At 34.0% G+C, this 25,681-nt stretch overlaps 1 protein-coding gene across 1 annotated transcript in view; it reads right to left on the reverse strand.

Annotated features, from left to right (window-relative positions):
- The window catches only part of KCNH7 (potassium voltage-gated channel subfamily H member 7), a 471,541-nt gene that overhangs the window by 145,915 nt on the left and 299,945 nt on the right, over window positions 1–25,681 (reverse strand). The window contains exon 4 of the mRNA XM_028830770.2: window positions 10,164–10,592. Coding sequence (XP_028686603.1) covers window positions 10,164–10,592 — 429 coding nt within the window. The remainder of the gene's footprint in view (window positions 1–10,163; window positions 10,593–25,681) is intronic.

Genomic DNA, 25,681 nt, shown 5'->3' on the forward strand with positions numbered 1-25,681 from the left:
GTGGCACTTGAGTGGCCAATAGAAAATTTTAGAGTTTAGATTACAATCTGTGTTTGGATCTGTCATTTGCAAATATGTAAGATAAGAGACTTGAGTGTTCTTTATCAGTGTTGCAACCAAATATTGTTAAATTTTCAGAGAATTACCAAAATCACACTAATAAAAGTTCCTTCAAAAATATTTTATATAAATATCCTCCTATATATTTAAAATGATATGATACTATGAAAAGGAACCTATGTCTTAAAAATGAATCACTTGTAATTATTTATTTGTCTTTGGGTTGCCTGTTGGTTTTCAGTCTCATTCTCCAAACTCCCTGCAGATCTACCACTACTTCTCTATAATGTCTCAATTGCCATTTCATTTTCCATTCCATCTTCGGTTTCTCCTTACATAACAAAGCGTGTTTGCAGGGTTTTTTTTAATGTATTAGAGGATGAATGTATGTCCTGACATCTAGTGGGATTTCTTTCTTCTGTGTAATTCACTACTATTGCATTATATCACGGAAAGTATCATTTTGACACTACCATTAAAAGCAAGAGCTAGATCCTTTCTGAGACTACCATACTTCCTTATTTTCCCTTCAGCTTGTATTGATATATCAATCATAATTAAATTTTAGTTACTTCCCATTTTAAAAATTCATGTATAAATAAGTCTGATATAATTCTTGACTCCAATGGTGGTTTTTATTATGCTACCCATCCATACTCCTGCTGACCATTTTATCTGGTACCTGTATGGAATATTTTCTCATGTACTTAATGCTTTTAAAACCAAATTTTCTTCATGTGTCTAATTATTGCATTATGTTTTCTAGTGCAGTTATATTTGAACACTAACATTTTGAAATAAATATTTTATTGTAAAGTGCTTTTCTTTTATTTCTCCTGTGTATTCCAGTTAGGGAATCACATTGATATTTTAGAAATAGGTTAAATTATCTCCGAGTTCAATTTCAGGATAGCAAATGAGTATAACGAAGTATTTATTGAGACAAGGAGACATAGGATCTGATATGATTGAGAAACTGGTTGATAAAATGTCATACTCAAATTTAGCCTCAGAATTTGCAACTTCATTGCATTCACTATTTTAGCTTCTCTTATTTGCAGGTGGAAAAACCCTCTAAACTCTTACTCTCTTCCAGGTTTGTTTTTTTTTCTCTTAGTCTTAAAGAGTTAATCCACATTTTCTTTTAATCTATATTTTAATTAATTCAGTAAAACTTAAAATATTACTTAAACTAACTTGTGAAAGCTACTTAGATAAGGCATTTAAAATTTATTTCATGCTGTATAAAAAAGATAATTATGCTTCTTTCTAGTGATTTTAAAGCAGATGTTTAAATGCAGAAGACTTCTAGAGTCTTCAAGATGATCAATGTTGACTTAGGTTCCTTTAAGCCCATCAAAATGCAAATGAAAAAGATTTCAACATTTTAACTAAGGTAGGTATTAACAATATCCTTATTTCACCAATTGTAAACCTAAGCGGACAGAATATGAGGCCAGAAAAGAATAAGAATAAAGGACCAGAATACAGGGTTTCCTACCTCCTACGTCTATATTCAGAGAGGCCTTGGTTGAGGATTTAAAGGTGAAAGGCAGCCTCACTGAGAGTGATCATGAACAGATGGGATTTAGGATTCTAATGAAAGAAAGGAGAATAACCTGAAAAACAAAGTAAATAAATTTAAAGGAAATGAATGGGCAGAAATAGGGGGAAATAAGAGATTCAATAGAAAGTCATGTAAAACTCAAAAGCATAGAGGAGTACTTGATGTTCTTCAGAGAAGCATTTGCAAGATGGATGACCAGGTTACATTTTTCAATATATTAAGAGAAGGTGGAAAACAGGTGACCAAGTAGAGTAAACCAACAGCTGGAGAGTGCTTTAATATATTTCAAGTGTCTGATTAAACATAAAGTAAGCCAATTTCCAGCTGCAAAGGAATACCTACATTTAGACAAGAAGCTAGAGGCTAAAGCAACAACTGGGAAGAATTTTAGATTAAAGATATTTAAAATTTGTATGATGAGGCTATTTAAATTATCATGAGATATGAGATGCTAAAGGAGAATATATTTTTCTTTTAGATGGTGCTGGAAACATAGCTAAGGGCATCTGATAGATTAAAAGAAAATAATACTACTTTAAAAAATCGTTTTGGAGGGAAAAATATGATAGGAAAGAAGGAAACCAGACAGAAAAAGGTTGTTTTTAAATCATCAGGTATTTGTACAACATATCTTAGGGCACTGAGTTTATTTAGCTAAAGTTTAATAAAACCCAAATTGCTGAAGTGACTTAACATGAGAGAAGATGCAAATGCAGTGTTTAATAATTAAACTTTGTAAAAGAACACTGTCAATAAGTATAAGGCAACCAGTTTAGCACTTAGAAAGATGCATAAGAATTAATCATCAAATTATTTTTCTTCATATTGTCTGTTCCAGTGAATGACATATTATTGCAGGAGTAAACTGTTATCATTGAAAATCAATTTGCAAATCCTCATCAGATGACAAGATACTGGGTAATGGCCAATGCATCCTATGAGAAACAAGTTGTATTAGATTAATTTATTTCATTTGTGAGCCATATAGGCTAGAGAGGAAGTAAAAGCTGTAACAAACCTGTGAAGTAGTTTTACTTCAGAGTCATAGGACAGATTCATAGACAAATTGGCAATGGAACACACCAATGTCAGAGGGAAGCAGGGTTACTTGGGATAACAAGGAGGCAGAAGCATTAAAGGGGCAAAATTGTGTTATGACTTATTTACGAAATAGAGAAAGTGAGGTAGATTTTTATTGATGACTTGTAAAGCAAAATAGACAGAAAAGCCACCAAGTTTGAGGTAAAAATTAGTATATGAGTGATGGATGTAGGATTAGGTCCTCTCACATATTAGAGAAGTTGTTAAATTATCATATATACATATAGCAGGATGTGCAATTTATTTGAAATAACTTTTCCACTCTTTGACAATGGTTTACACTTTTAAAAAGAACTTTGAAGTGTGAGCTTAAGGAGTCAGAATGCTAAGAAAATTTATTAAAGGGAAATGAAATAGATCCTAAGAACGAAGATTAAGTGGAAATTAGTTTTAGAAAAAAGACTGAGTATCAATTTGCTGTCTTTTTACTGTGATATTGCATCATGATTAGCAGTAGTCAGCTAGTATCTCTGTCTAGTAGAGACAGATGAAGGGGAAAAAATTCATATCAGAAAGAAGGATTTAGGTTAGCTCTTTGTGTAACAGGCACTAACACAGACTTCCCGAGAAAGCTAAAGAATGGCATCCTCTGGAGATAAATGTACCACCTGTACAAGGTATTTAGCCAATACCTCACCTGACATAAATAAACCAGATGCTCTTGAAGACATTACCAACACATTCCTAAATTATTTATTTAATTCTGATAAATAAATGTTTTTTTGGTTGAATTAAATATTGAAATAATTAATTATAATTATGAATTTTGTACACAAAGCAGGGTGGAAACCTGCATGTTTTTAGTCTTTTATTTAGATCTGGTATAGAAGCAACGCCAAACAAACTTAAAATGCACACTTAATGTATGGTCCTGTACCTAATTAACAAGGTTAATGGCTTTGTGAAAAATCTTAGAGGCAGACACTTAAACATTGTTAATAGTTTTCAAAACCAGAGCTTGAAAAAAGTAATGAAGGCTTTGCAGTGAAAATTTACATTAAATTTCATTACGTTTGCAAATGCTTTCTCCAATTTGGGGATAGAACTTCTTAAGTATTAATATGTGAAAACTTTCTACAATAGTTTAGAGATTTGTAATGCAAAATTCTGACTTTGATGATTCTACCATATACTTTAAATTGTGATTGTAAAATTGATGTCAATCTGAAATGTATGTAATAAATAAAGAATATCTGTATTCAAAGACTACTCCTATTAAAAATGAGAGAGTTGAGAAAAAAGGTTGGAGAGTAAATGAATTATTTTATGACACTAAAATAAAATAGCTGTACTTTGACATATATGTGAACTAGTAGTTTGAAAGTTAAACAAGTCCAATTCTCTATTTGTTGAGAAAAATTAGGTTCATTTATCACTACATTTAAAAATCACTAGAAAATTAATTAATGCCTACTAATTTACTGACGATTGTTAAATTCTAAAGCTAGTTGGCAAGAACTATCTGTATCGTGCTTCTTGAGGTTGCGTTCTGAATTATGTCAACGCAAACCACTGCACACAGTTGACACTATTCTCTCCCTTTTAGAAATCACAGTGGACAGGCCAAAAAAAAAAAAAAAAAAAAAAGAATAATGATGTAGGTGAAATCCCGCCCCACTATTTGGGTCAACCTGCATAGACCCTTTTTAAAGTGCTTACAAAATAAAATTGGGTTGGGTTTGGGGGGATACTGCCATAATTTCCCTGATTTTCAAATTTCCCTAGGTTGCTGACCAAGCATTTTTGGTCCCTAGTCTATTAATTCATAACCATCATCAGTTCTGAATTATTTTAGGGAAGCAAGTGAGAAATCAATATACAAAATTGCACAGTGGTCAGTGTACCAGTGACATTTAAGAGAGAGTGGTCAAAACAGTGAATTCTAAGTAATGACGGTTACTGGTGGAGACGTGTTCATGCAACACACATGCACAAAATAAGTCACGATCACCATTTGCACACCCACAGCAGCATGCACGGCCTATGTTGAAAGACTAGGCCCCAATGGTTTTCAATTTGATGATAATAATATGGTTATCATATTTTGTGATCCTTGTATCTACTATGATACAGTAGAAAACAGAAGTGAATTTCAAATTTTTAGCCCAATCCAAATTTATCCAGACTATTTCCAGTTAAACGTAACCCTCTGGGAGTTGTAGGTCATGCCAGTGATTTCAGGCTAATATAGCACACAATTAAAATGATTAAAATATAATAGAGAAAAATAGAAAACGACTATCATGCATATATAGTTTACTACTACAGTAAGCTGAAAACCATACCCCCTGCCATCCAGGAACGTGAAACTAGTTTTGAGGAAACAAAAGAGGAACAAGTGAAGTGATGCTGTCATGTAGCACTTTGCTTATTTTATTTAATCTTGCACTCAAAATTGTTGTTTTCCTGAAATAGGCTTTTGTGCCTCTGTCACATCAGAATATATTTAGCTTGAGGTTTGTGTTTTTCCAAATAATTTAAATATTTAGGAAGTATTCATTGTCAACCTAGGCTTATAGTTCTTGCAGGCAAAAGGAGCTCATAATCATTTTGGTGACGCAGCAGAGAAATAACAATGTCTCTAGCAAAATCAAGCCATGATGTCTCCACCAGGCACCCCAAATAGCTAAGGGCAGCATGAAGATGTTGCATTGAACAGGGCATACAGCAAGCAAGTTAACATGCCGAGTAAAGGGGCACGTTGAGCATCAGATGGTGAAATTTGAGTTTGTACATTACCTTTGACATTGCGACCATTGTCTGTTTTGAGCACATAAGGATAAAAAAAGAGAAATATAAAAAGAAGACTAAAATTATATTATATACACTGAATCACCTGTATAAAAACAATCAGAGAAATCAGAATATGATGGAAAATTTCTCTTTAATTGAAATTAACATTGTGTACTATTCCACCAAGTAACATGCATATACTAAAAATAGTATCTGTCATAATATACATTCTTATTTAAATATGTGAAGCATTTATCTCAATTTCAATGGATTCCAAAGTACAGATTTTATAATTATGACAGTTTAGAAACAGATTTCCCCAGATGCTGCAGTTGTGACAAAACTTTCAACCTTGTCAACAGCCAATTTTAGTGTCTCCTCAACTGTCACTGAGAATATACTCAAAGGAAGACTCCACGTTTTGCATGTTAAGTAATATTTTGCATATAATTTAACCCAGTATGTTAATAAGGAAAATGTTTCTAAGATAACAGTTCCTTCCCTCCCTCCCTCCCTCTCTCCCTCCCTTTCTTTCCTTCAGGACAAGGTCTGGCTATATCTCTCTGGATGGACTTGAACTCCTAGGCTCAAGAATCCTCGTGCCTTAGCCTCCTTAGTAGCTGTGACTACAACCACACCACTCTGCCTGGCTCCACTGTGCCTGGCTCCAACTTACATTATTAAACACAATTTTATTAACTGCCCTCCTCCAAATGTTCTTCAATATATATTTTAAAAATAGCAAATATAACTCAAAGAGTCATTCTTAGACAAAAATAATTGTTAGATGTAAATGAAAGATTAGATTGTTTTAAAAAATGTTAACATATTAATGTCACAATGAATTCAGTGTAATTACTAGAATATTGAAAAATTTTATTTGTAATAAAATGGGCTTTTTTAAAATCTGAGTTAAATATTTTCAGATTTATTTTGAGATCAACAATCTAAATGTTGCACACTTGCCACTAACAAAATATGCATTACTAGCTATGAAACACACAAGCTTAAAATAAATGTCTCTGTCGTATCAAAACCATTCAAATATATCCAAGATTTGAAAAATCTGTTCAGCATTTTGTTGATATCTATGCTAACACTGTGCCCATTTAAAATCTTGGAATATATCATAATAATTTCAAAGCTTACAACTGAAATAATTCTAAGAGTGTGGTATAATGAATTGCTCGTAGACATTGCATTGGACAAAGACATACAAATAAAACTGTGGCCTTAGATAACAACTCCCTTTCCACTTGGAGAGAATCACATAAAACAAATAGAGATAGCGGAAGAGATCTTGATTACCCAGAATAAATGTGTCTACCAGAAGCTGGGTCCAAAAACCATCAGTAAAGTAACAACTGCTTGCAAGTAGTTATAAATTACAACTGTACTTATTAAACCTAAAAATTATATATAAAGATTTACCAATTCCAAGAAAACTAACAAAACATTACATTATGTAGTTATTACAGCTTTGACCTTCCAAGGCAGAGTATGGCTTGTGCACTGGTCTTAGCTGAGATCTGCTTGTTATCCTTCCATGACAATGTAAGTACAGAAATTGGAGTAAATATTTAGAAACTTTTGTAGCAGTTTGGCAGAGTAATTTCATGTCTGATTAATAATAAAACAACTGGGGTTTATATTTTGTGTCTATTTTTTACATTTCATTATTCTAGTAGTACATTTTTATTGAATTCACAAATGTATTGGTCAGTGATGAATTAGAAAACAAAATTCTAGTTCTTCATCAAAGATGGTTTGAAAAGTATGGTTCTAAGGTACTTGATAATGTGGATTAAATGAGAGGATAAAGTAAAATATTATTCATTAATGTATCTGCAAAATATTTAAAGTTCTGTGAAGATAGCCTGTACAGGAGAATGTTTTTATTTATTTGAATGAGGAGACAACAATCAGACTTTGAAATCTTGTGCATTATTTCACCTGTTAGTTACATGAATTCATAAAACTAAAATCACGTCTAAAAGTTTTCCATCTTTCCTTATCAATGGCTCTATTTGTAAAATATACCGAATTACAAAGTCTTAGGAAATATAGTTTCTTTTTTGCTAATCGTGATTTTGTAGCTAAAATTGCTCTAAAGATGAAGGATAAAATACCCTCTGAATTTATCAATCTGTAGTCACATGTCGTCTATAGCATAATCTATAAGAAAGTAATACTTTTTTTGAAAACAGCTTACTTTGGGTGAGGGAGAAAAATCGAGGATGATCTAGCACCAAATGTTTATTGTACCTGTACTGAGAAATCCAAAAATATTAAATCATTCTTTCTCATAATTGTATCAGTAACTGTGCACTAAATGGAGATCATATAAATTAAAACAATGAAGTTAAATCAAGAAATCTAATCTAAACTACTTAGCACCACTGTCCAAACACAGGCTAAGTCAGTACAATGCACTGATTACATATCAGTTTGATTTTCAAATTTATTGTTTTTGAATTTTACTATACTACTGTTATAGAAGTCAGGATCTCTCTAGGGAATCACTGAAAGGTCAACTTCTGAAAAGTCAGTATGATTGCTAAAAGTGACTACACTAACTAAACTAGCTAAAACATACGCTGGCCATTTGAATTACCATATTGAATTTACCAGTCATGTATAGCCACAGGACTCACTGATCAAAGATCAAATTCTAGTGGTTTCATTCTGTCAGGAAATAGTGAGTCTGCCATTACTAAATGGGCTAGGACCTTAGATGATTATCCAATTTGGGAATTGGCCTTGTATTTTCTTTTTTCCTTTTGACCCTCTTTGGCCCACAGATTAAAAGGATGTGTTAATTGTTCTTGTATCTTTTTCTGAGCTATCAATTTATCTTTCTTTGAACTTTTTCCTGCCAACTCTTCCTTTCACCTCTTCTGCCTTCTCTACTTCATGGTGTCCTTTAGATAAAGATCCTCTATACGATTTACTCTTAAGACTTCAGTTTAACTTCAGAGTATGATGGAGCAGATAACTCATTATTTTCTGATCTGCATGATTTTGAAACAGAACTCACAAGCACAGTCCTCTCAACATCACATGGTCTTCTCAATGTCACACCAATATTTATCAAGTATCTGCCATGAAGTAGACAATTGTGCTAGATACTAAGGGTGCAGAGCTCACTATGCCAGAGTGCCTATCCTGGAGGAGCTCACAGCAACATAATTGTTTGTTTACATATCTGACAAGAATGACAGACATATAATACACAATAAATATAAAATGCAATCCATGCTACACTATATGTAAATATTGGTTTGTAAACTTGAGTGTGAAATGATTTAATTCTTCTGGTTTGGGAAGGGGGAAATGGGTCCCTGATGCTGAGTGGTAGTATAAGGAGGGACAAAGTGGGGAAGAGTATTCTAGGCATAACAAAGTAATGAAGCAAGAAAACACATGTTACATTTTTGGGAAAAGGCAAATTATATCCGTGCAGGTGTAGAATAGAGTATGTAGTAGGGAAAAGAGTCTTGCTGGGGCTAGAAATTAGGCTGGAAAAATAAGCGTGATCAGCTGACAAAGTGCTTAACACCTCACACTAAGAATTAATGTTTTAAAGACAAAACCAGCAACAGCTTGGACAGCCAGTATCTCAAGAACCCAAATCTATGGGAATCTGAAAAGTGGGTCTGCTGTACCCGTGCCGAGAACTTTGATTCTCAGACTCCCTGGGGAAAGTCAAGAGATTCAACAGACTCCTCCTATGGCAAGGTTTCATAGAGGAGCAGGAGTGAGGGAAGAAAAATATTGCATGAATTTGATTGTAGACTATGGAGACAGGCAGTCCTGAGTTTGAAGCCAGGCTCTGACACTGACTAGCTCTGTAACCTTAGTCTAGTTATTTATTTAACGTATCTAAGCCTCTGTTTCCTCACTTATTAAATAGGGCTTAAAAATGATTCCTAATTTGGGTTTGTTATGAGAGTAAAATGAGACTTAATGTGTGTCAAGCACTTACATTGCCTCAGACATAGTAAGTACTTAACCAATGTTATCAATTACTGTGTTCATGATGAATTGTTTCTGCCATTGCTTTTTAAGTGTTCTTAATTTCACTACTGGCTAATATAAGAATGTGAACATAAAGAGGTCAGGGAGAAATAAATTCTGATTTGCTTTTCCAGTTGATTTTGGTTGAGATCAGGACTTTCAGGATTTTTTTTCCCTTTACATTTTTTCCCCTTCTTCCTACCTACCTTGCACCCCTGTCAGCTTACAGCTTTCTGATCACTCAGTACATCACGGTTCCTATGCTGCTCCCTTTGGAAAGAGTCGGTCAATGAACTAGCCCTCTGATGGCACAAATTCTTTCTTCCAGGGCATGATCATTTGCTAAATGCAGCAAAATTAATTATGCTTGAGATGATAGTGTTCATCACCTAAGCGCATGTTATAATAAGCATTAATTAATTAACACTCCATGTGGTAGGCAGATAATGGTTATCATACTATTTCAGAAATACAGATAAAGAAGCCAGAAGAAACTAAATTACTCATTAGGGTTCAAAGAGGAAATCAGTAACAACTCTGAGTGTAGGACTCAGATTTTTAATAGCCTTTAATCACATTTCTTTCCCCAATGCATAGGGATTATTGTTGAAATTTAAAACGATATGCAAATAATCATTTATTACCCGTGAATATATGTTTCCATTTTTAAAAAAATCAAACATACCTTCGCTGGCATGTCGGTCTCTAAATATGTTCTTGGGATGGACGCTGAATCCTTCTATATCATGAACTGAAGATGCTCTCCGTATACTACATAAGCTTTCCCTTGATCTGGAATGGGACAGCTGGGAACTTGACTGCAGCATGTCAGGGTAGAGTCGGTCCCATTGTCTTTTGGGAGAGGAATGGTCAAGAGGTCCGGATATATTCACCAAGGGAGAACATTTGCTGGGCTGTATCAAAGCTTTTGTGTCATCTGCTTCAGAAGGGCTGCAGCTTTCTTTTGTAGGAGACTTAAAGTGCTTCATGGCTACCGAATCATCGCTGTGTTTAGATGAATCGATGACTACCACATCGGGGTCTTCTTGTGGTAAGGACTGCTTTCTGTAAGTGAGAACTCGCAGACCAGGGAACTTGAACCCAAAAAATTTCCCTATAAATGGAGACAGGAGAGAGCATTATTATAAGGTAAATGATATATCTTGTAACAAAAACAAACATTGTTGACTCATTTAAACACCATATAAAAATAATTATGAATCAATGGTTATAGTTGGAATAAGGGATATTGTAGAAAACTTCTCTGAGACCAATGTGAAGCATCATATAAGTAATAAGAAAACAGCAAATAATTTTATCATGTTTCTGATGATTAGATCCACATCAGTGACATAAAATTATATGGATGACAGGAGACTTTTAGTTTTAATAAAATAAAAACATGCATCCACTATACATCCACTTTTCTAGGGAAATTGAAGGATGAACAGAGTTTTAAGGAAATATGATCTAGGGCATCATAAGTCCAGGGATAGACACAGGAGTGAGTACAGCCTATGTACATGTGTGGGTGATGGAGGGCTAATGTGTTGGAGCAGGCAGGAAGGAAGTGAGGTGAGGTAAAGAATAGACCTTGTATATTTAGAAGATTTGTACTGAATAATATTGTGAGTCAAGTTTGGGTGGAAAAAGTGGGGTCAACTGTGTATGAGAGGTTTATCATTCCATCTGGAATTCTTAAGGACTTTTGGTTTTAAAGAGAAATGCACCATACTGGTAAAGATTTCTTTTTCCTGTTTTCTTTTCTTTTTTTTGGCTCCAAAATTGGATAGTATGGCATATAATGTTATGTCTGTCTCAGAGTGGTTGATTCACAGAAGGACAACTAAATATAAACTTTAAAGAGCAGATGTTAAAAGTTAAAATATTAACTATAAATATAACATTAAAATATTAAACTTTAATTGTTAGGTATATAAACTCACTAGTAGTAAAAACTGCAAAGCAAAACAAGAGGATATAATTTTTATAGTCTTCAATTTTGCAGTAAATGAAAGAAAGCATAACATCTAGTGCTGGCAAAGAATACTGGGGAGCATTCTGACATTTTGGTGGTGGGATTGCAGATTACTACAAACTCTTTGGAAAGTCTTCAGACAATATCTATTAAAATGAAAAAACATACACTTTTATTTTGACTCAGTTATCCACATGTGGGATATTGCAAAGGCATAAAAATGAGAAACAATTGGATTATCCATTAGAAGGAGAATTACTGAATAAATTATGGCATTTTTATTATTTGGAATCCTACGATATTCTTTAAAAGGTTGCTCAAATATAATGTTAAGTAAAAAAAAGCAAGTTTAAATTCCACGTGTTCACATAATTTTCATCAAAATAAAACAACAGCTTATATTTGTTCATATATTTGTATTGAAAGTTTCAAACTTTTAATGTTGACTAGCTCAGTGGGTGGGTTTGGAAGTAGGGAGGTATAGTGTATTGCATTCTTCTTTATATATCTTTTTTTATGTCAAGCATGCATTCGTTTATAAACAAAAAACTAATAAAGTAAAACTTTCACTCCTCAAATAACATAAAAACAGAGGACAAAGTATCCAAACAATAATCTGTCATTTTTATTGTCCCCACAGTAGTCTAGGTCCACATTACCCATGGCTTTACAATTACACACTGACCTTAAGTCAGTCAACTTAAATCTTTGAGTTGCAATATTAACTACCTTCTTATATTATTTAAATGTCATAGACACCATTATCTTTAATAGATTTACTATGAACTTTTCCTCAATGCATTGAAGATGCTTCTAAAACATGGAAGAACACTCTCAAAACTCACAAACATTTCTCCATGTTGAGTATACTCTCCCAGTGGATGGTTTTTTCTATATCCACATATTCAATTCTGTCTTCAGTCCAATGACTCCTAAATATATATCTCCAGCCCAGACCTCTCCTCTGCGTTCAAAACTGTATATCTAATAGACTCATCAACATCTCCACTTGAAAGACACCTTACAATCTTATAACAAATCCAGTTTCAAAATCTGACCCTTCAAGCCCAGGCTTTTGTTTTTCTTCTTCTTTTTTTTTTTTTTTTTTTTTTTGTGAATGGAATCCATCCAGTCATATAAACCTGAGATTTAAGGACCATTCTAGATACTGTTCTCTCTCTCCCACTCATCCCCAATATTCCATTAATATCAATCCCTTAATTGTGTTCATTTCGCCTCCTGAACGTCTATTTTCATTTCTCTCATCTTCACTGCTCCTACATCTTTCCAAGATACTATACTGGTTCACAAGATTTCCTGCAAAAGAATCCCAATCACTCTTCACATTTGTACCTTTATTGTCCACCCTTAAAACTAATAATTTTTATCTTTAAATAATAAATAAATTTTATCTTTTAAAAAATTTAGAGGATGGGCACATTGGTTTATGCCTGTAATGCCAGCACTTTGTGAAGAAAAGGTGTAATGTTCTCTAGAGGTCAGCCGTTTGAGACAAATCTGGGGAACAGAGCAAGACCCCCATCTCTACAAAAAAAAAAAAAAAAAAAGCTAGGTATGGTGGTATATGGCTGTAGTCCTAGCCACTCAGGAGGCTGTGGTGGGAGGACAGATTGAGCCTATGAGTTTGAGGCTACAGTGAGCTATGATTGAGCCACTGCATCCCAGCCTAAGTGACAGAGAGAGACCCTATCTCTAAAGAAAGAAAAATTAATATATGATTATGTAAACTATTGCACAATTCCACCCTTCCCCTGTCCTCTCCTGCTACCAATAACTTTCTCTTTGGGGACGGAAGACAAAACTATCTCCATCTTGCAGCTTCTTACTCTCTAGAACCCAGTCATACAGAATTTTAATTCCCCTGGAGGCCTCTGCTTCTTTCAGATTCATGGCTTCTTTCTGTTTGATCCTTTTTACTTCACCTACTGAGCTCATCCTTTAGATTTCAGCACCAAAGTGATTTCATGGGGAAGCTTTTCCTTCCTTCTGAACAGGTTACCACCCCTTTCATAGCTTTCACCACAGTTAATAACTATGCACTTGTTGATTTTCTGTTTAAAATTTTTTTCCATGACTGGACCATAGGCCTCAGAAGGGCAGGACCCCAGGCTATTTTCCTCACCATTGAGTCCCAGCTCTGACCGAATGACTTGGCATGGTAAATGAATTCTCACAAACAGATTCTAAACTGAACTCAGAATGTGCTCAATTTTGACTGTAGGAAAACTAGACTATTTAATTGCTCTGATCACTATCATTAGAGAATTTTAACCTCCTGGAATTGTACTGACTGACATTTAACAAAAAATATTGATTGAGTAGAACTCAACAGTTCATGGAAAAGGGCAAACTCTGTACCATGTCCTCTCTATTTGATTTAACTCATCTATGAAGTTTATGTAAAATACCTGTTACAGAAAATTTGAGAATTTAAGAAGGCCAATTTATTATTATAAGCTTTCATTTGTGGTCTAGCAGTTATTAATGATACAAATCATTGAAATAGAATTAAACATTTTTATTATTATTATTATGGACATATAGTTGTACACATTTATGAAGTACACATGATATTTTGATACAATAATACATTGTGTAGTGATCAAATCAGTGTAATTGGGATATCCATCATCTCAAGCATGTATCATTTTTCGTGTCAGAAACATTCCACTTCTACTCTTTTAGTTATTTTGAAATATTTGATAAATTATTGTTAACTATTGTTGCTCTAAAGTGCTACCAAACACCAGATCTAATTCCTTCTATCTAACTGTATTTTGGTGCCCATTACTTATCCCCACTTTATCCACCACACCCTACCCTAGTACCCTTCCTATCCTCTGGTAACCATCATTCTACTACTTATCTCTGTGGTAGAAGACATGACAATATACAGACAAACCACAAGTACAATCAACATTAAACTCTGGATTAATAAGACAAAGACAAGAGTAACCAATCTGCGCAAATAAGATTAAGTAACAGTTCATCGTGATAACTGTTTTGCAAACATTCTTACATATCTCTACTAATAACTTTTACATTCTCAAGTAAATTGCCAAGTTGAAAATCAGTGAACTGCATCCAAGTCATTTGATTAGTCTTTAATGCACATGAAATTGAGTTTTAAAGCAGTTTACAAATCAATTCTGCAAGCTTATTACAATGCATTGAAAGTCAATGACTACTTTTGTTAATTTTTCATCATTTACTTCACACTCCTCCTTTAAAAAACAATTCACTGGCTTTCTTAAATTAATGACCACATAGGCATTTAGTTCATTCCTATAGTTTAGTCATATCCAGTGTGGTACAGATGGTCTTTTCTGCATCACTAGGTTAATAGGACCATGTTATATTGCATTACAGATTTAGTTGTCTAACTGTAGTTCATGCGGAAAGAATGCACATTGAGAATTTTGCTCAATGCTAGCACTTTCAGGCATGAAATATAAAACGTAGATGAGTGTAATCCTGTTATGGATCTTAACACTGAAAAACATCCGTGCAAGTTAAGTCTTCAGATTTTATTATATTTGATTTCTAATTTGAATAATTAAAATAGATACTATTTAACCTATTTACTATAATGCTCAATAAATGTGAAATAAGAGAAACAGAAAAAGGTTTTGCACACATTTTTACACATTTCCAGAAAGAATTACAAGTACTGGTAAATGACTTACATGATTATAATTTTGTTTAAACACATCCTTTTCATCTAAGAAGGCATACAGTTGTTAATATACATGAATATAATTATAGTAGTTACAATTAACTACTAGTATAATGTCTTTCTCAGGACATGTCATTTTTGTGAAGATGCTGAATATAAATTTGGAGGGCGCATCTTCATCAATCCTGTCATATATAACTGACAACTTTGTAGTTCTCAACCAAGAAAACACAGATATTCCCATCATCTTTCTCTGTGAAAAGTCTATAATTATAACTTTAATGTACACATGCAAAAATGTTAAATATTTTGCCAAATTCATACAGAAAATTCATGTCAGGTTAGCATAAAACAGCAGTTTCCTTGATTTAATTTTAGTTTTACCCAAGGTTTGGTGTTTTCTTGGGTCATAAATAGCCACATGAGAATCTAATGAAAATCCTGATTTCTCTTTGAAATAAATGTAGATAAATGCATACACACAATTTTGCTTATGATTTCAGAAGTTGAGTAACTAACTCCCCTTCTCCAACTAAAGCCCTTCAACATTGACCTCCCCTAAGATCCCCAGGATTCGTTGATTCTTTATATTCCTTTTAGTTTTAAATTTATTTGCTGACATATTTGTGCTAGTCACATTTCTCATAAAATTATAATGATCACAACTACACTTATAACCTATCTCCTGTGGTAATGGGGTTTTAGAAATTGGCTTTACTAAACTTTTCCAATTTGAGAAGACCGCATCAATCTGCTGCTATTATTCTCTCCCTCTCCCTATTTCTCTCTCCCCCCACTTCTTTCCTGTGTGAATTGATTCTCATCTATTACAGTTTGGAAGTAAACTATTACACCCATTTTTGACTTCAAGCAATTCTTCTAACTTAAGACTACATTTAGGGATATTAGAAACAATAATTTTCTTGTGGAAAAACAAAAAATATCTGCAGAATTCTCCATCTATTTTCAATCATTGATTTTTCTCACAACACAATGGCAAGTTTCCAATCATTTCCTTCATTCAATTTTTCATCATTTCTATAAATTCTTAGAACCTTGATTATGTCATATTTTTACTGCAAAAACCCAATTAAATATAATTAGAAGCAGTTTATTCCTGCTTGGTTCTGCTAGGTTGAAGTATGGACTGAAAAGTAGAGAGAAACTTAAGTTCAAGTAGTCAAGCAAATTAGAGACCATGGTGAAACAGGAGAGGATCTGTGTGGGGAGTAAAGTGAGGTTTGTTGTAAAGGCCATAAGCAGAGATCTGTCCCCTCACAAAGGGTTGGGGTGGTGGGAGGGTATCTTAAATTGGATTCCTGAGAGTAGATTGTGAAAAGGCTTATTGAGGGAGTACTCTCATGTCTATTATGTTATGTCTATTAAAAAGGCAGGATTAAGAAGAGAAAGTTAAACTGCTTTTCATATGCAGCTGAAGCTTCGGCCAATCCTCCTGGAGCTCAAATGCAGGGATATGCCCCTCAGAGTTCTGCCAAATTGAAGTCAGAGTACCTGGCCTTTGCTTCCCTGTATCTACCAGTCACTGGTAAAGCCACACCATGGGAAAGGCCATAATGCTGGGTAAGGTAGTTTCCTGCCTTAGACCACAATTTCTAGGGAGGGGTAGCAGTGTATCTGGAACAGCTGATATTTCCAGCAGCTGGGCTGTCTCAGCCCTAAGGAAGATGTCTGGGCTTAGGGCCACAGCATCCAGTACAGAGAGAGAAATGTAGCCATCTTTTGGCCTGAAAAAATATGATCTGAATTAAGCCTACAGTCCCCTATTATCACACAAAATAAGGATGTGTGAATTGGTATCTGTGTACCTTTCTAATGTCAGAGTACTTACAAGCCTGACATTAAATCTGAAGCCTTAAAATCAGTGTGAGAATTTTCTCCAACCACATAACCCTGGATTTGCAGAGAAACACGACTTTAACTCCTGAATCAGAGAGAGAAGAAAATCGAATTTGGTGGGATAAACAGAGATAATGACTAACATAGCTGCCTTTTTCTTTTTTGGAAGAAAATTTTCATAGAGGGATCCTGCAAGGACATGAGTCTCTCCTACTCCTACATATGTAGGAAGGTATATAACATTGCCTATGAGCTGGTAGAACAACTCAGAATATTGTCAAAGAAGGATGTAGATAGCAGCTAGACTGGGAAAGATTATCATTCAATGTGAACTCAATTTTAGCCAAGTGGCTACCCTGATTAGTGGGTGACAAATGTTCCACTGTAGCCAGAGCAGGCCTAGTGTCAGCGATAACAAAAGATCACCAGGGAGTCTACTGACCTAATAAACTTGAAGCTAGATACAAGGTTCTCTAAAGGAGCAGATCAGATCGGTAATGCCATGAAAGGCTAAGAATCCTGTGACATTTCCTAGGGTATTAGATACCAGAGAAAAAAGCAAGATCTTACAGTGAGCAGTAAGGATGAGGTCTAATTGGAATCTGTAAGTTATGTGAGTTAAAGGCAGTAAGTGGAGGTTGGAGGAGTCAGTGCTGTAGCAAGGCATGAGAACAATTACAGGAGCTGCAGCAGCAACAGAGCACTCCCGTAAACATGTTCACAAATGTTGACGATATCTGAGGGACACAGCTTGTGATCTGGCTGGGTCATCACGAGAGCAAAGAAGCAAGAAACATGAATTTGGATAAGGGGGATAGGGCAGAAGACAGGACAAAGTGGTGGACTGCTTTCAGCCTCTTAGGGTTAAAATCTCTCAGTGAGAGGGGATTGGGAATGAAAGCAAACACAGCAGCATAATATACACCTAATTAAGTTTCTATGCGCTTAAAATAACAGCTTAGTAAATCAATGCATGCAATACACATACTTTCTTTTTGATAGATTCCTTCTGTTTGTAAATGTCAAATTAAAAAGTCCATTCAAGTCCTGTGAAAGTGATAACGTCTTAACCAAAATTGAGCATGGATGATCATGTAGTCATCACATAAACAGATACTCTCTTGATGGACTTTTCCAAACACAAATGGTACAGACACCAGTTACCCAAATGCTGTATGAATAGGGACTGCCCCTGATTGGGTGTTGCTAGGTAACAAAATTTTCCAAATTATACTCACATGGGGGCTCTCTGATGTGGATATACCAATTTGGGCATTCATTAACATCCATTGTTAATGAGGAAATAATGTATTTTTTTCAACTACTAGCAATTTTCTTGACCTTAGAAATAGACACTTTGTTCAAATCCCGGGGGCTGGGAAAGGCACATGACATAAAATTTATTGCAACTATGACTAAACTTTCCTCAGATTTGTTTTTTGCAACCATGTCATGTTTCCTTTTACATCAAATTTAATCTTTAAAAAGAGGAAACTTCAAAATACAGGAGAATAGTAAACATTAGTTACAGTGTAAAACCTTTAATTAAATTCATCTGAATAACAGATTGTTTCTATAGTAATGCTTACTGAATGGGAAACTCTATATTACTATTGCAGCTCTTCATCTTCAAATTAAAGAATGACTTTCAGCTCCAGTGGAGAATAGTAAAAACACTGTAAAAGCACTTTTATAAACCAGCTCCATGGAAAATTTCTTTGTTCCTTAGCTTGAGGTCTAAAAACTGAGATACAAATTTGTGGGAGTAATGTAGCTATTGAGGCAAATGTGTATTTTACGTGTCAATTATCCAGAGTATTGAGTCCAAAGCATATGAATAAAATTTTAGTGGCTTAAATTAGCTAGATAATTGCCTAAATTATCAATTATATTTTGTGTGGATAGGTTTAGCTTCAGTTGAAGCTTTTAGAATAATTCAAAATTTTAGCAAGCGTAAAAGTAAAATTATCTTTGATTTGGAAAGTGTAATTTTAATCTTTTCAAAAATAATGGATGTCCTTTATAGTACTTTAATAAGATTAAATGAAAAAGTACACTGTAAAAAAATACTATAAGATGCTTCAGAAATTTCAGGGTTTTTTTTTATATTTATTTTCACTTAAAATTATTTTTATAGTTCTATCTAAACATTCGTTAACCTAGACCATGGTTTTCAAACTTTCTTGGGCATCAGAATGACTTGAAGTGTTTGTTAAAACACAGCTTGGTGAATTTCTGAGTTTCTGAATCAGTTGTTCTGGTGTAGGGCCCAAGAACTTGCATTTCAAACACATTGCAAGGTGACGTTGATGGTCTCACACTTGAAGAACCACTGATAGGCAATCTGAGTAATGCCCATTCAGTAGGAAAAAAGTAGCTTAATTATTAAATGAAAAAAAAACTTTTTATGTCTTCTATAAATATGTACTGGATACTTACTATTTGCAAAATATTAAGTCTATATGAAAGAAAATAAAATGTCCCTGCTATGAAGTAGAGCTGTAGGGTTATGGGCCACTTCGAATAAGATAAAGATGTTCTCCAGTTTTCCAGTCCTCACTTCTCTCTCTATTTTTTTACTCCTGGCCTTCTTCATTCATGTTACTTGTTTACTAAGCAAACAGATGTGACCAATGTGGTAGTGGAGACAGGTATGAGGTATTATGATGTCACAGGGGCAGGAACATGTGGACCCATGTGGGCGAATTAAGCATCTGCCACAGATGAAGAGTCCTTTGGAATAGGTATGCTAGAAGGAGGAAAGCATTTTAGTATAGGGGACACCACATGATACAAATTAGGTGGCATAAAGTGAATGGTAGTTTCAAGGAATCCCCATTAAAATATGGGATGTGATGGGAAATTAGACTGAAGAAGTATCAGAAGCTATATCATGATAGATTGATTGTATTATGCATGCACAGGGTTTTGGAGTCTTATATTTTAGGCAATAGAGGACAATTGTAAAAGACATAGACAGTGGAGGATTATGATGTGATGTACAGCAATATAACATGTAATCCTGAAGAAAAGAAGCTTAAAGCAGGAATACCTATTATGAGACTATTATATCAGTCCAAGAAACATGTGTTGAGGGTCTGAGTAGGACAATTATAGCGGGCTATGTGAGAGAGATAGTTAAGAGATGTGTTTCATAGACTTTGGCTAACCTTTGGTTGGGAAAATAGAGGATTAGATAGAAGGAGAAGTTTAGTATCATGCCCAGGTTTCTGGCTTGGGAGCTTTGGATAATGATTCTATTCATAATTTATGAAAAGGAACAGTTTTTTGTTGGGATGAAATGGATGGTAGCTGAGGATGGAAAGGCAGTTCTTAGCTTGAAATGCTAAATCGCCCAGAAATACTAAAATCTAAATGATATGTCTAGTGGGATATATGAGGTTGTAAGTAAGGCTAAAGAAAGATAATGAGCTGGAGATACTGATTTGTGAGAAGGTCTTTATCCTGTAAGTAAAGGATGAGGTTGCCCAAGCAGGGTATATAGAGATGACTAAGAAGGAAGGAATATTAAAAGCAGCTCCCAGGGGAGAAACAAACAGCTTTTAAGAGTAGAGTAAGAGAAACAAGCAAATGGTACTGAAATAGCTGTTACAGACGTGGAAAGACTCAAGGGAATGTGGTGACATGGAATGTAAAAGAAGGGAATCCAACTTAAGTACCACTTTTTGTTTAATTTAGGTTCCCCCAATCCCTTCAAGAAATGTTTAGAAAATTAAAAAGTGTGCATGTATCTGTGTGTGAATCAGAGTATGATACTAGATTAATGCTACAGAAGACATATGAAATTCAAATGTAGTTTTCAATAATTTAAAATGAAACAAAAATAATTTATCTAAAACAGTAAAAGTGAAAACCTCTTATACTTGATGACAGTTAACTCAGGCATTAATCACGTAAACAAGAACGCATAATTTGTTTCTCCTCCATTTTTCACAAGTATTCGACATCATCAAATATTACGGCTGAAAAGAAGAGAGCACACTTTTCCATTACTATTGGCTCCTTTAAATGTGGCCCCTTATGCTTGGTAAGGAATACACAATTTTCTCTTTCACTCTGTATTATTTCTATTTATTAGATTGCAAACTTTTTACAGAAGACTTCGGTGAGAAAGTGTTCAATTTCATCTTTTATTTGGTATTTATATCTATTGTGTAGCAATTAATTGGCTCAAATTATTCAGTACTTATCAAAATTTGATAAGATTTATCAACATAACACTTTCTTCTGTATTTGCTTCATTTCAGGGGACATAAGTCATCTAATTGTGGCTAATTCCATGTCTTCTACAGATAATAAGTTTGTGAAAAATTAGGTCTTCTCAGAGAAAACTGCTCACTTTTTTTGCGTAGAGTTCCTAGCTCTGAAACTAGGTATTTGCATGAGAAATGATCCACCACTTAATTCAATATAAAATAAGTCTCTCAGTTTTCAGAATATATGGAGCCCAATGTATCATAATGCCTTTTTATAATCCAAATTTTCTACTGTGTATTTACCTCCTTTTCTTTTACTTAATCTTCATAATTTAATACCTCCCTTTTTTTGAAGCTATGCTTCTTGTGTAGTCATGTCACATCTTTTCCTTTATTTTGCCTCTATTTCAATAGAGGTATTTAAATTTTCAGAAAGTCACATCTTCCCAAACACACAACAACTTTTTCTTATTACTCTCACTGAAATCCTACCACTCTGAGACACGCACGTGCACACACACACACACACAATCACAAACACTTTGGTAAGAGAGTAAGCATTGGTTAAAGGGAAATGCCAGTTTAAAATTTGCCTTTGTGAATACCACTGTATACTTCTTTGTAACCACATTTTTATTTAAGATCATTTCAAGTGATACAGAAGCTGGTAGTTACAGTGTAGGTTTTGAAGTAATAATATTACAATTTTGAAGGTAAGACGTGTCTGCTAAAATAGGTGCATCAGATTTTTTTATTCTTTATTTTTTTAAAAGTGGCTATCACTGGGGAACAACAGTGTTTGAAATAGCCAATATCATTATTTTACACTGGTAGTAACATTATACTTCAAAGAAAAAATATCAGCAGGGGTTTGCCAAAGATGAGAAAAAATATGAAGTAGAAATTGGATAGTGTCAGAAGGTACAAAGCATAATTTGTCTCTCTCTAACTTTTCTGCTTGATTTAACAATCCATTCTTCAAACACTGACACCAAGTAAAAGGAAATCTAGGTCATATAATGACGGAAGGGTGTAATCAAAACCGATATACAGGTGGTAAATAATGGGCCTTTGTAATGCTCTGGAATAATTTTATCTGCATATTTGTACTCTCTCCAATGATTCCCTGTATGAGTGACGGCTAAAGCATAGGGAAACCACTTAGGTTCACAAAATAAGAAGCAGAATCTCTATTGCATTTGTTATAACTTGTACATAAGACTTTATTTTAATCACAATATAAAGTTGCATAAATTGTGTATGATATCCCAGAGGCTACTGTAAAGACTATCTTCCATTTAGGAAATCAAGGTTTCAATTCTCCATTTACATTTCAGTTTTAAATAGACACATTATCTTTTTTAAAAGTCCCCTTCTCTGCCATGTTGCTGATGTACCCTTCTTTTTTCACTTCCATCCAATTTGATGGACCATGAAATACAACTATTCTGTGGGAAAATATAAGAATTTGAGAAGACAGTGAAGAAACTAAACTAGGTATCTACCATCTAAACAAATTACATTATTGGTATTCATGACAGAAATAGAGGTTGACATTAGAAGTGTACTCCCAGGAATCATTCATTAATGATTGCATTTGTTCGTGGAAAGTATAAGAAAATCAAAACAGTCATCAACTTTGGGATCAAGACTTTGGGGGAAAGAATAGTATTTTACGGTAGCTCAATTTTTTTCTAAATACGTCATCTGGAAGACTGATGAATTAGCGATTCTGATAGAGTTTTCTCCAAGTGTAATACTGTTCAGGGTAAAACATTTAGAATACTAGAATCACATTACATTAATATATTTGTGCCAATATTGCTTTAAAAGAATATTGTACTGTCATTTAGACATATATAAGGAAAAAATTGCTATTATGAAAAATTATCAGCTGAGGTATGTTTGGTATTATACTTAGGTTTACAAAATTGGTTTTTGGGAACATGTTTTTCATTATACGCATATTTTTCTATCTTAATTTATACACAGTGTAACAATTTCCTTTCTCAAATATTAAAGTTTTGTGATAAGGCTTCCAGCTTCCCATAGATAATGACAGATACCTAAATTACCAAATCCTCATGGACCCCGATATAAACCTTTGAGATTTAATAAAGGAGGAGTCAAATAAAAGTACCCATAAACCACGCCTATGGAGTAACTAGAGAAAGACAACTTATAGACTTTTATTTACACGTAGGTGGGGGATTTGCTAATACCAGCAAAATTGGCTCAGAAGAGCACACTGCAATAGAGAGTCAAGGTGAAACTAAATGAAGAAAAGAGGAGTACAGAAGTCTCCCTGGAGTGAGGGAACACTTATTAAACAGAGTTCACCTTCAGCAGAAGAGGGCCTCACACTGAGTATGAAATCTCAAGATCAGGTCTGTAACATGAGCACCAGTTCCTGGGGAGACAATAGAAGGGGCTTAAAAAGTGCACAAGACCCGGATGCCCGAGTCACTTACAATGGACAGTCAAGCAGGTTGGCATCAGACTGTTTGTCAGCAACAGTTGATGTAAGAAAAGAATGAAACAATATCTACCAGAGTCAGAAGGCATAGAATATGGACCAAATACTATGTCATATCTACCTAGGCTCTCCTTCAAATGTCAAAGTGATATAAAAACATGTTAAACACGACAGAACTCTGAAAATATTTTACCCCCACACGTTTCCCAAAGGGGATATACTTCATCTAAGAAGCTGTGTTTGGGGAATCTCTGACAAAACGACAGTCATGAATACATTTCGCTAGAAATTTGAGGCCAAAAGAAATGTAGGAAGTATATACACATTACCTACTTGACAAGCTAGAAATATCATATCCCAGCAAAATGGGAGGCAGAGGAGAAGAAAATAGACAAGCTCACTGAGGGCCTTCCTGGTAACAGATGAGAGTCAAGTGATGTTGTTTTAAACGGACACACTGAATGGCAGGGGACTAAGGATACTCAGGAGCACAAAGATGAGCCTTAAGAAATAGAATACTGTTGATGAAAACTGCATGGTAGGAAGAAGAAGAAAAGGATTATAAGCTAGTACGTTGGTGCAAAAGTAATTGAGGTTTTTGCCATAATAATTTTATTTCTGCTCAAAGTAGGGAACAAAATATACTGACTGAGGAAGACAGGAAAGCGTTAAGGAGAACATATAACATTTTCTTACAAAGATAACTATTGGAAAACAATATAAATTTTCCCAAATACCAAAAAGTCACCAAAACCAGAATAAAACCACAACAAAAACCAGTTTTTAAAAGGGCAAAGAAAAGATAACATAATGAAATACTTCAAGAGAGTATATTTAACATAGAATATGTTAGTACCAAGAAAACAAACATATCAATTGCATCAATAAATGTAAATACCTATTGTAGTTATAATCATTTAAAGTGTGAGTTTTATTTTCTTATAAGCAATAAAAGAAAAGCTCCACACTGCATAAAAACCGCACACTGTATAAAAAGACACAACCAAAACAAAGGGAAATGACTAAAAGATGACTTTAAAATACAGCAAGGAAATGGAAAAAAGAAAAGACTCAAGTGTCATGATTTAAGATACAGTAGAATTTAGGTGGAACATTAGTAAACAAAAAATAAGATACTTTGTAATGCTAAATTCTAATTTATACTAATAATGTAAGATATGTGGCCATCTATGAAATAAACAAGAGCAGCAATATTCATAAAACAGAAATTGCAAGAGACAGAATGACAAATACCAAGAAATATCCTAACAGTAGAAGACTTTAATACACTTTCTTAAATCCAAGACATATCTGGAGGACAGGAAATAAGTAAGGATATAGAAGACAGCATAATAATAAGGCAGAGTTTTATAAAGTAGATATCAACTTTTGTAGCTTGATATTTTGCAATATCACTTTCTTTTCATATTCACGTGACATAATCATGAAAATTGATCAAATAATAAACCACGGGCAAATTTTAGACAATTACAAAAAGAGAAATAATACAAACAGGATTTTATGACTGTAAGACAATGAAACCAGAAGTTTTTAACAAAAAATAATACTTTAAAAATACTTTTCTGACTGGAAAACTAAAAACTATCTATATTAAACAACTCAAGTTAAAACCTAGGAAAACAAAAGTTGCATTTTTTCTAGGAAAAATAATATTACATTTCTAAATTCGTGGGGTATAGCTTACACAGTGCTTAGATAAAAATATATAGCCTAAAATCATATGCCAAAAACTGAGTGAAAATAAATCAATGTAATAAAAAAGAGGCAACAAAGTAAGCTGATAAAAACTGATTTAAGAAACATAAAAGCAAAATTTTGTGAGTTTGAAAACTAATAGAATTAAAAAACCAATAAAAAATTAGGTCTTTGGGGAAAAAGCTACTAACTAATCAATTTTAAATGGAAAAAACAATAATAAAATAAATGAGAAATTTCAAGAAAAAAAACCTATAGGAAC

The sequence above is a fragment of the Macaca mulatta genome, chromosome 12 (assembly GCF_049350105.2).
Source record: "Macaca mulatta isolate MMU2019108-1 chromosome 12, T2T-MMU8v2.0, whole genome shotgun sequence".
NCBI classification, from domain to species: domain Eukaryota; kingdom Metazoa; phylum Chordata; class Mammalia; order Primates; family Cercopithecidae; genus Macaca; species Macaca mulatta.